The 12,302-nt window shown below is 40.8% G+C and overlaps 1 protein-coding gene across 5 annotated transcripts in view; it reads left to right on the plus strand.

Moving 5' to 3' along the window:
- The window catches only part of LOC100709653 (laminin subunit alpha-3), a 60,104-nt gene that overhangs the window by 15,246 nt on the left and 32,556 nt on the right, over positions 1 to 12,302 (plus strand). For all 5 annotated transcript variants that reach the window (XM_005476338.4, XM_019347951.2, XM_005476340.4 and 2 more), the window contains exons 4-18: positions 297 to 415; positions 520 to 690; positions 2,212 to 2,312; positions 3,062 to 3,177; positions 3,911 to 4,029; positions 4,439 to 4,529; positions 5,861 to 5,992; positions 7,725 to 7,775; positions 7,889 to 7,936; positions 8,918 to 9,052; positions 9,647 to 9,781; positions 10,489 to 10,623; positions 10,772 to 10,824; positions 11,327 to 11,426; positions 12,207 to 12,259. In XM_005476338.4, coding sequence (XP_005476395.1) covers positions 297 to 415; positions 520 to 690; positions 2,212 to 2,312; positions 3,062 to 3,177; positions 3,911 to 4,029; positions 4,439 to 4,529; positions 5,861 to 5,992; positions 7,725 to 7,775; positions 7,889 to 7,936; positions 8,918 to 9,052; positions 9,647 to 9,781; positions 10,489 to 10,623; positions 10,772 to 10,824; positions 11,327 to 11,426; positions 12,207 to 12,259 — 1,559 coding nt within the window. The remainder of the gene's footprint in view (positions 1 to 296; positions 416 to 519; positions 691 to 2,211; positions 2,313 to 3,061; positions 3,178 to 3,910; positions 4,030 to 4,438; positions 4,530 to 5,860; positions 5,993 to 7,724; positions 7,776 to 7,888; positions 7,937 to 8,917; positions 9,053 to 9,646; positions 9,782 to 10,488; positions 10,624 to 10,771; positions 10,825 to 11,326; positions 11,427 to 12,206; positions 12,260 to 12,302) is intronic.

A 12,302-nucleotide genomic window follows, 5' to 3' on the forward strand; every position in this document is an offset into this window, starting at 1 on the left:
CCTTTAAAAAATATTTATTTCCAGCTGCATAAACACTGCAACTGCATATTATATTATTCCTGACAGTATATATATGGAGAGAGATTTGAGATTATTTAAAATCCCAATTTTTCCATTTAAAATGATACTTCTTTGGTCTTTTCCTTTTGCGTCATGCAAAAGGAACATGATCCTTTTGATCATGTGAAAATGCCAATGTAATTTCTTTACAATGACAAGAGAACTAATTAATTAAATAAATGATTTATTATAAAAATATGAAGAATAAAGGGTGTCTTCTTCTTCTTTTTTGGCAGATTCAGCACGTGAGTGTCTTGAGAGGTTTGGAAAGCAGCCCAATGCCCGTTTATTAAATGATGATGATCAGCTCTGCATCACAGAATACTCGCGGATCATCCCTTTGGAGAATGGAGAGGTAAAATAAAAATGTATTTCCTTCTCCTTTTTTTTAAAAGTAAAACCAAATAGCTTGATATTGTAATAAGCATTGTAAATGGATTGTAAATTTGTATTGTTTAGATTGTGGTATCTCTGGTCAATGGCCGCCCGGGGGCCAAAAACTTTACCTACTCACCTGCGCTGCAAGACTTTACAAAGGCTACTAATATCCGCTTGCACTTCCTCCGCACCAACACCCTGCTCGGCCACCTCATCTCCAAGGCCCAGAGAGACCCCACCGTTACACGCAGGGTGAGACACACTGAACAGCCTCACACTATGGTGTCATGCTGGCAGGCTTTTGTATCCCATTTGGCTTTTGCAGCACCCACCTGCCAGCTTTTTTTTTTGCTGAAACAAGCGCACAGGCCTGCCCACATGTTCACCTGTGTTGAGACCCACTGCCAGGTCTGTCTGTTATCTATCATGTGAGTCATCTTGGTAATTCCCTTGATACAGAGTAGTGTACAGGACTGTGTAAAATATCTGAGCTACTCCTCTTTTTTTTTTTATATATATATATATATATATATATATATATATATATATATATATATATATTTTGCTTCCAGTAGCCACTACTTCTCCAGGCTTTCTGAAGATCTGTCATAGTGTTTCTTTGAACACTGGCTGGTTTTTCACTTATTTCAGTCAAGTCCTTATATTTGACCATTTTTAGAGGAACACCTATAAACAATTCAAGCATAAAAAGGCACCTATGTTGCAAATAATTATTTATTCCCATTTCTTCAGTTGAATCTATGTCAAAGATAACACACTCTGACAGGAAGAAAAAAAACATTTTATCAGCAACAAGGTGAATCCCAAAGCTCTATTAGCCGAAAACTTTGTATGTCTCAGCATGGTGTGCAGTGTGTCCTGAAAAAAACTTTGAGGAAACTTGTGGAGGACAAAAGTGGCAGACCTAACGATGAAAGTTATCTGAAAGTTGTGTCCGTAAGAAGGAAAAATATCCAGCCATCTGTAAAGCATTGAGAAGGCTCTGTCATGGTTTGGTCCTGCATTTCAGCCAGCGGTGTAGGGGATGTCATGTCAAAACTGATAGAATTATGAACTAAAATAAGATCACATTTTAATCCATCATGCAGTACCATCTGGAAAGTGTCTGATTGGCAGCAGGTGCATTTTTCAGCATGACAATGATCCCAGACACACTGCCAATGCAGTAAAAGCATACCTGGAAAGGAAAACATCCAATGGAACGCCATCAGTCATGGTTTGGCCTTTCCAGGAGCCTGGACCTCAACATTATTGACGCAATGTGAGATCATTTAGACAGAGAATGAAACAAAAGGCAGCCAAAATCCAAAGAAATGATAAGAAAGCTTCAGGCTGTGCTGAAGAATAAATATGGTGCTACCAAATACTTACTGCCAAGCCTGTTAGAACTAAACAAACCATTTTTTTGGTTTATGTTTTGGCAAAATATAAAGACACGATGATTTTGCACAGCACTGTATCTTTGTGATTTACTATTGTGTCTAAAACATCTGTTTAGTTTTCCTTATTCGAACCTTTGGGAATCAGTGATGTTGGCTGCCTTATCTTGTGTTATCTCACGCACTGATTCACCCCATAAAACTAGCATTATCTCATGGGTCATGGTTTAAGTTTGTACTTGTCAGCATGTGTGACTCACTTCTGCTGCCAAGCAGAGCCAGGCATTTGTTCTGGTGTGACTGATGTCGCTAAGTTGCTGATAACATGCTTGGAAATTATGCTGCTGATAACATATTCTTTATTTGCTGACAGTATTACTACAGCATCAAAGACATCAGCATTGGCGGACGCTGTGTTTGTCACGGGCACGCGCAGATGTGTGGTGGAGGCCGTAACCCTGACAACCCGAATAGGTTAGTAATACATACTTCACCTTCAGCTCTAAAAGATACCTGCCTTTATTCAGTGAGTTTTTTTGTAGAATTGGGGCTCTTGTGTACAACTGTTACAGTAAAGTGGATTTAATTCTGAAAGAAAAGAGGCAAAGATTACAAATGCTGCCCAAATCTAGTGTATGAGGTATAGCATAGATAAGATCAAGAGTGATCATTTGTTTCTGAAAAGCACAATTATGTTGTTTGTGCAGTGACTTCACCATTGTAAAAAGCAGTAGATTGTTTTAGTTCCCCTGATTACTGGCTGTGATAAGATTTGGGATAAAGTGCTGCTTTGAACCATTGTAAGCATTAGTACTCTGAAACAAAGAAAAAGTCCAAGAAAAAAGAAGAGGACAGGATTCGTGGATGCTTCACTAAGTTGGTTGTCTCATCGCTCTCATCGCCGTAATTTCCAGGTGCTGTAAGCGGCTGTTTTCACCTACACAAAGCTTGAACATCAAACGGAAGACAGGAAGAATTAAGGCTGAATAGCAGCTGCGCAGATACCAAAACAAGGCTTAAAGCGAAGCAAATTTGAATGTCTATTTGTCTGACTGTCTGAAACAAGATTTCAGAATGAACGTTAGCGCTCCGCTGTGTGTCCTCGAGTTTGTAAATACCCGACTGTGTGTGCCAGTAAATATCAATGTACAGTTGGGACTTTTTCTCTGAAAAGCCATCTTGGCACTACTGCTGAATACAGGCGTCTCGTCTCCTTTCTTTAGTCGCCAGTGCGAGTGCCAGCACAACACCTGTGGCGAGTCATGTGACCGCTGCTGCCCAGGATTTAACCAGAAGCCATGGCGCGCTGCAACTGTTGACAACCCGAATGAGTGTCAGCGTAAGTATACATGTACAGTACTTCATTTAGTGTGTAACCAAAACCGCACTCTGCTACTCCCCATGCTGTTGGCTCCTTGAATTACTACCCCCAGAGAGGACTGAAGTGTCCTCTTGCCTCTGATATTTAAGCCCTATTGTGGATGCCCTGATATGGTATTGTGGTGAGCCTCAGTGAAGAGCTGGGAGGACATTCCTGATATGGTATGTGTGATGAACAGCACGGTGCACAACTTGCTTGAGGATAACTGGGTTTTGTCTGTTTAGGTAGCTGGTCAATGAGCTTAGTCAACCCTGCGCCAACCTAGATAGTGAGAGCTTATCAGCGAGCCATTCAGTCCATCAGCAGAGCCTTTGCCAGCTGGAATCTAATTGCTTTGCACTGTTGACAACTTTTGCCTTCATGAAACATAACCTTGCATCAGCCACAGAAGTAAAGCAAGGAAGGAAACTTGTAATCCAGTCAGTGCACTCATGCAGTACAAATGCACCCAACCCATTCATAATCATTAATAAGACAGGGTGGATTACAGGAAGAGGATATGCCATCTTGTTTAGTTTGGATTTTATAGTTTCTCTTGATGCTTAACAACCTTGACTTAATATTCCTTTTAAGAGAATGAGTAGCTTAAGGTACTTACAGGGGGAAAGGAGGAGTCAGAGGTAATCTACTGACAGTATAGAATAATACTTGTCTGTGTGTGTGTGTTTGTCTCGGGGGGTTTCCTCCTCAGCCTGCCAGTGTTTCTCCCATGCTTTCGACTGTTATTACGACCCAGAGGTGGAAAAAAGGGGAACAAGTTTAGACACCTTCGGCAGGTTTGATGGAGGAGGAGTGTGCATCAACTGCCAGGTATGTACTGGGTATCAAGTCTAAACTGATTCTCATGTTTGCATGTGTGTGGTTGAAAACAGGATAGAAAGTGAAGAAATATTCCATACTGCACATCTCTATATCACTCAAGTCTTTTGCAGAGGATTGGATATTGCATACTTCAGTTTGAAACTTGTGCAACTTGCTGTGTGAGGCCAAAGCAAACGTTCTTTTTGAAACTTTCTAGGAACTTTGTGCCCTTATTTTTGCCAAGATACATTTGAATTGAGTGTTATGTTAAGGTGGAGTGTTATGGAATAGAATACAGATGCAGCGACTATATCAAGTATTGCGTAATGGCCACATAGATTGATGCAAAGCTAGAAACTTAAACTCGTGTTTTTTCTGTTCAAGACTAAAGTTAATTTTGTTCTGTATCATTCTTTAGCACAACACTGCTGGAGTGAACTGTGAGAGATGCATTGAAGGCTTCTACAGGCCTTACGGTGTACCTACTGAGTCTCCCACCGGATGCATACGTAAGCCACATTTTTGTCCGTGTCACATCAAAATGCTGTTTTAATTTTTTGCATGGATCTGATTGCTGCCAGTCTGTTCTGGAGCCAGTGGGGATAAACTTTGGTTAGATGTGTTTAGGCTCATTCTGAGACTTTTATATTATGTCAAACATATTCTGTTTTATTTACAGTGGGGGTGGCTGGATATGGCTTAAACTGGTCTGAATGAGTGAATCAAAATTCCCAGTTATGCCACAGTTGTAGAGCCATGCGTGAGGCATCCTAACCAACATACCGATGTTGTAAAACCTTACTATGTACTGATGAAAAAGACTGTGGAAATATAAGCCTATACTGTTTATGCATGCGTGTGTGTATTTTTGTGGAATCCGTTTTTGCAGCTTCTCTGACATTTTTCAAGATACGACAACAGATAGTTTGGGAATCAAATATTGTCTCACCATGTTGTTATGTGACCTACAACATGTTTGACATATGAGTGAAGCCAAAGTGCATTTTTAATCAAAGAAAGGCTTTAGCGCCTTGCTTTAGACTGACACAGATGGCACCACTGTCAAGCACCACTGGCACCGCCGCTTGTTTTATTGCTAAACTGGGCTCTGCCATTGTTTACATTACTTTAATGGTCCATGACTATTCCTCTCGGTATAAATAGCTGACAGTTGTGTTTGCACATGACGAAGTAGTGGAATTAAAGCGGTTGACCCGAGAGCTTTTAATATAATCATAAAATACACAAACTCAATTAAGTAGCTTAGTAAACGATCATCATTATTAACTTTTAAGAGCTCTCGTTTTGGGATTCGGGATGGTTGAAAGCTTTCTGTACATGTTACTTTACTGTGTGAAAATTTGGGGTATTTAACCTCAATTTGTGGTCTGAGTGGGCATCATGGTGACACAGTAATCAGCACTGTTGCCTCACATTAAGAATTTGCTGGTTTCGAATCGACCATGTGGTCAGGGTCTTTCTGTGTGGAGTTTGCAGGATCTGTGTGGGTACTCTGACCTCTTTCCACAGTTAGGTTGATGATTTTCACTCGTCCATACGTGTGAATATGAGTGTGAAAGGATAACTGTCTCTGTGTCAGCCCTGCGACAAACTGGTGACCCGTCCAACGTGTACCCCGCCTTCCGCCCAATAGTAGCAGGGATATGCTCCACTCCCCCCACCCCGTGACCCTGAAGTGGATAACAGGAAGAAAATAGATGCATGGATTTTACTCTGATGATGCATGTGTTTGTCTATATGTGTATTTTACATCTACATTTTGCACATGTTAACATGGACACTTTCTTTTTTCTCTTCATAAAATCACGACATCTACCAGCCTGCCGCTGTGACGAAAGAACTACAGCTGGATGTGAAATGGGGTCTGGACGGTGTATCTGCAAGCCACAGTTTGCTGGAGAAAACTGCGATCGCTGTGCTGATGGACACTATTACTACCCTGACTGCTTTCGTAAGTTTAGTTTTGCTCTCACACGCTGAGATAACATTTTGCACAAATGTGCTAAATGCATGATTTTGGTGTTGCATGTTCAAAAATCACAAGGTATAAATCTGTCTGCAGTTGCTGCAAACAACAAAAAGGTAGAGTTAGTCATTCCTGTTCCTCATTTGAGTCTTGACTTGAAGGGAAGACTTTGCTTTTTCATAGAAGGGTACGGCTATTCATGGTCAGTTAACCTGAACCCGATCTTTAACAGCTGGAATCATGAATCAACATTGTTTTACTCTCAGATTTCCCCCTGAACAAACACATTTGTCCAAAGCCTTTTGACAGAAGTACATCTTGCAGTAGTACACTTCTAAAGTTATTTCATGCTTCGCGTATGCCTTACAGGTAGTGGACACATAAAAAAACTTCCCCATCTAATCTCATTGATCTGATCTGCCAACAGATTCAGGAGTCTGCTATGACTGGAGATAAGCTGCTCGATGTTTCATTTTACATTTCTTTCTTCAAGGCGCTAAAGCCATTCTTACAGTAATATTGATCTTTTTCTCTGTCTTTGATTGATAAACCTACTTAAAACCGGCTTCTGTGTGAACTTCCTACAGCACTCGATTTCTCTATTCACACATCTATTTGTCAAGCTTATTTAAAGTTATTCATATTTAATTGAAAATTAGCCAGTGTGACAATAGAGAAACACCAAATCTAAAGACTCACATCATTTTCATCTTATCATCTAATGTTGATCGTCGATATCATCGAAACCTACAGTCCTTACGCAAACACAGCAACACAGGTCTGTAGTCTTGAGATATGTTTTACTAACACAGAATTTTTAAACATTTGGTTCTTATCATCAGCATGTTAGCACTGCCAAACTAGACTAAACATGTTGACACGGTCATGAGAGAATTATTTGGGTTTGAAGAGGTGCTTGCTTGGTGTTTTCTGTCACGGCACGAAATATTTGCAGCTTGTTGGATTTTGAATTGAAGATGTGTGACTTGTACACATAAAATCTGACAATGACAGGTTAATGGCAAACTGTAAAAAACTGTGTAACTGCAGCACCAGCTGAAACATTAACTGCACATCGTCTGCAAACGCTTGAGCTTCTTGTCTGAGTAAGTAAGTCTGAGTAAACAATACCTAAAATAGTTGAGCGGTTTTACAGGACAAAGGAGCCTATGTCATTCTTTTGTCTGTCCAAAGGTAACAAAGTCTGCCTACCAGTTCCTTTGAAGCTCAGTATTAAATAGGTTAGAATGTGCTTTTTTAAATGCATACACATCGTGTACTTATAAGAATGGATGTGACGGTGGTGATGTGCTGAACTGTTCAGGCCTTATTACTCCTCCCAAGCCAAGTTGGTGCTTAATCCTTTATAAAATGATGAAAAGTTGTTTTTAGACTTTGTGCAAATCCAGGCTTGTTGTTTCCCCCCTGTGTACAGTTTACATTAAGCTGAGCTTCCTAACCACTGACTTTACTATTCAAATGCAAACGGGGCATAAATCCTCTCGTCTATCTCTTGGCAAGAAAGTGAATAACTTCAAAAGGCTGGCGTGGGGGGAAGTTTGTTTTTATGTGAGTAGTTTTTGTTATGTGGATTTCAATTACTGCACCAAGAGAAATTCCCCCCCGCAGCAATAAATAAAGTTGACACTGAGGTTTTACTTCATTACATTTTCCAGTCACTGGAGGTCTTAATTTTGTGCCCCTCTTTTGCAATCAGGATATCCAGTGTACCCAGCGACCACCAAATCTCCTGCAGGTCCCATTGTGGGTAAGATCAGTAAACAGACTGCAGTATGTCATATCAGACTCAGATTGATAGGCGTTTTTAAACATCCGCTTAAAATGCTGTTATTATATCCTCTTTATTTTCTCCCTCTGTAGGTCCCACTGTTTGCCCTCCAGGCTATTTTGGCACACCCAGCTGTCAGCGTGAGTGTGATTAGACCCGATGTGATGTCTTCATGGCAGTGCTTTTATTCTCATTGCAACTTGATTGAAAACGTTACTGAAACTTGGCCCTTTACAAAGGTCTTTTATAGGGTACCCTTTTTAAAAAAATTCCAGACTTACTTTACTTAGAGGCTTTCAAAAGAGCTTTAGCGGTCTGTATGTGGTGCCACTGAGTCGGACTCTGTTTTGTCTTGATTTAAACTTTAAGAACACGTGTTAGAGGTCAGTCAAGTTGAAGGCTAAATTTGTAGCCCATGTGTAACCTGGCATTTATTGTATTTAGCTGGTCAAAATACTGGTATAATGCATGCAGATAGCATGCAGTTGTTCAGAATAACAGTTCAGTGGTCTTACATTTTCTCATCCATCACTGGGACTTCATGTTCAAATAGTCTCATGATAGCAGTGGCCATTTGGGGCTATTTAATGGAAACTAATATTATTTATAAGTTCCCTTCAAGCTGGGAAATCCATTATCAGTAATATGGCATTGCTATTAAAGTGAAAACCATCAGCCCTTGATTTTTTCCCCCCACTCAATTCAGCTGTCAGAGAACGTATGCTAACACTGACTTACCTCTGACGTGTAGGCTGAAGAGCCTGTCTTTCAATCAACAGCCTTTGAAAAGCTGGTTTCATGTTTGGGAGCTGCTTAGAGGCAAAGAAAACTATGGTAGTCTCTCGGGTGGCTGTGCCAAGCCTATTCAGAAACCCCTACCGGGCGGGGCCTGGCAGGGGGTGGGGTGGGCACCAGCATAGCTGTGCCACTGTGTGCCACAATATGAAGGAAGTATTTGTCAGTCTTTTTTTTGGGGGGGGGGTCCACTAAAGAAAGAGCTCAGCCTCAATTATAAGCAAACATTATTGTTCCACTAGGGATACACATTTGAATTTCTGTTAAGGTTTAATTTGCTTGCTGTTATTGTTAAATTAAATGTTTCCACTGTGTTTTGTGCGCAGCGTGTATTTGTGACTACAGAGGGACTCTGGATGGGATATGCGATGCTTTAGGCCGCTGCCTGTGCCAGCAGAGCGTGGAGGGCGAGCGCTGCGACCGCTGTCGACCTGGATACCACTCCTTCCCAAACTGCCGGGGTGAGAGAGACGTGCATGGCAACAAAGAATTTGAGCCCCGCAGACTGTAAAGAAACACAAAGTCATCAGTGTTACTGGTTAATGATTAGGAAACAGGAGTTTTATTTTAAAAGTAGTGGCCACAAGTGGTTATTATGTGGAGAGGAGTAAAGGCAGCAAATCAGCGCTGTAAATGTTAATAGGTGTGACCGGAGTGACTTAATTACACAGCAGGGATTAGTTTGTCCAGCAATCTTTTGCTTTGTTAATACAGAATACAACTTCACTCTCACCATGAAACAGCTTACAGTATTATCAGATGGAAGTACACTTACATATTTGGCCATTTTTAAGTCTTAGCTTAAGGTTTTTGACACTTGACCCTTAAAGCTTTAAATGGACCCTCCAGGGAATGTAATTTCAGTAACAATTATCAAAGTACATTTGGAAAAATGCGTGTGTATTATGTGTGTTTTAGTTGATGTTTACAGGTTTTTTGCATGTAAAGATTACTTATTCGGACAGATGTTTTTATAATTGGGACTTTTCTGGGTAAATGTTTATACAGAGCTATAAAAATAGAATAAATTTTGCTTTATTATTTTATTTCTTCAGCATGTCTCTGTGATGGGGCCGGCGTGGCCGACAGCGTGTGCGGTCCGAATGGTCAGTGTATTTGTCTCTCCAATTATGGGGGACGGGAGTGTGATGAATGTGCGCCAGGCTACTATGGATATCCTGACTGTGCTGGTAAGTGGGACTTATCCCTCTATGTCTATCAGTATAACTACAGTAGATAAACCACTTGTGTACTTTTGACCTCTGCTGATGAGAAAGCTGCTGGAAAAATAATGTAGCTTCTGGTTGGATTTATGGTGGCGTCTTCTCATGACTTTGAAGGAGAAATCCTCCCACGGCATCCACAAAAATCCCACTCTGCCCCCTCAATTGATTTTTTTAATGCAATTTACATGACACGATGTTTCACAGAGAGATGAAATATGTGATATTTATAGACCTCTTCCTTCTATGGACTCATATTCCCAAGAATAGACAACTGGGAATCACTTAAGACAATCTGATTCTTAAAATAAACAAGGTCATCTCAAGAGTTTCAATTCCTGTTCTTTTCTTATGAGATTCACTTATCCCTAAGGACAATGGCTGGGGCTCTGGAGGTAGAGCATCATCTACTAATCTGAATTGTTGATGGTTTGATCCCTGTCTCACCCAGTCTGCCTGCCAAAGTTTCGTTGGGCAACATACTGAACCACATGTTGTTCTTTGATGCGTTTATCTGCATGTGAATGTTAGACAGAAAGCACATACATGTGGAAAACAGTGCTTGTGTGAAGGGGTGAATGATACATGTTGCAGAAAAAGGGCTGTATAAGAACCAGACAACTTACCATAATAATGCTTAGAGTTCTTATGTCTGCTTGTGTAACTGTCCCCAGCCTGCCGGTGTTCACAGGAAGGCTCATATGACGCAACTTGCGACCCGTTATCGGGTCAGTGCCTCTGCCTTCCAGGTGTGGTGGGTCAACTGTGTGATCGTTGCGCCTCTGGTGTGAGATTCCCTCAGTGCTCGGGTAAACACTTGAAATCATCAAACTCATAAAAGTAGTAATTTTTATGGACAGCGGATTGATATGTTATTTAGGTCATTATTGTTCGCTGTTGCTGTGTTTATTGTTGAGGCTCAGTAATATTACCTTTTCCTTTTTCATTTCCTTCCAGCCTCCATCAGTGTGTGTAACACAGCAGGAACTGAAGCGTCTGATCCTCGAACGGTGAGCCGCTCTCAGTAAAGTTCCATTTTTCTGTGCATCATGGCCCTATCTGGAACAAGCTTTTATTTTCCTTGCTGATAGAAGTGGTCACTGTGTAAATCCGGTGATGGGTGTGGGTTTGCATTGACTAACAGCCCTACAACTGATAACACAACTCCACGTCATCCTGCTCGGTTTCACAAGGAAGTGTTTTTCTGGTGAAAACCAAAGGAAATTAAAAAAGGAAAAGAGGCTTCCTTCCATTATAAAGGGGAAAAAACAACATGTAGTATTTATTTAGGCATCTATTGAAGCATTTCTGAGAGTCACCTTTCAGTTTGGAGCATAATGCATACTTAGAAGAAAGAAAGAAATGCTGCGAAGTTTCAGTGTAAAGAAACATCTTTATAGAAAATGCAGGCACTTGCAGTTGATTTTATCGCTCTGATTTTAAACAAATATAAGGCTTTCAACAGTAGCTACCAGTCTCAACAATTCTCAGACTCCTTATCTGTTGTTTCAGGGCTCTTGCCGCTGCCTAGCAAATGTAGAGGGAACCCTGTGTGACAGGTGTAAACCTCTATACTGGAATCTAGCTGTAGACAATCCCCGTGGCTGTATAGGTAAGTAAAAAGGAATCTGAATAATAAAGGAAAAAGGGGAAAAAAAGACAGAAAAATGCTTATTTGGCTGCCAGCCAGGCAAAAATGTCTTAATTCCGACCATATATTTCTCAAGGCTTTTAAATTGCCAGGAACAATCTGACAAGGCACTGATATGAGCTTTGTCCCGTCTTACACGTCAACGTACCTCTATCAACAAGGCTGGTTCTGCCTTTGAAGAATAACACATTATACAGGCAAATCCCTGCTGCCTGCTTCCACTGTGAAATTGATTGGATAAAAAAGTATCCAGTGACACATTAAAAACAGAACGTCTGAACATCTACTTTTATAACCTCTACTAAAACTACTCCAGCTTTATTCAATTGAAAAATTTTAATATAGTGGAAACTAAGGAGAACAGCTCCTGGCTTTGTTCACATATGTCTGTTGTTACTGCTCTGATCTCTTGCAAAACTGTTATCGCTACAACGTTCCCTCAATGCTCAAGAAGGAGTGGGGTGGGGTGTTTTTAATATCTCAAGAATGCTGGTTGACTGTGGCTGGACATTGAGGGGAAAGTTTTCTTTTTTTTCCCCCACTCGGCTGAACGCAAGCTGCGGCCTGAAAAGCTCCTTTGGACCTTTGATGTGCAAATCTGTGAAGGCTGGAGGGTTTTACAATGTTGTGTTTCACCCATGAATTTTACAAAATCCTGCAATCAGTGTCTATTCACTGTAGAGACCCCCCCCCTCCTATTTACATTTTCATAACCTCACCCATTTTTGTCTCTCATTCCAGAGTGTCATTGTGACCTGAAAGGGACTCTGAGTGGTGTTGGAGAGTGTGAACAGGTGAGTGTTTTCATGTGGTCGTGTTAAAGTTTGAATAGCCGAA

This window comes from Oreochromis niloticus, linkage group LG18 (genome assembly GCF_001858045.2).
Source record: "Oreochromis niloticus isolate F11D_XX linkage group LG18, O_niloticus_UMD_NMBU, whole genome shotgun sequence".
Classification (NCBI taxonomy): Eukaryota; Metazoa; Chordata; class Actinopteri; order Cichliformes; family Cichlidae; genus Oreochromis; species Oreochromis niloticus.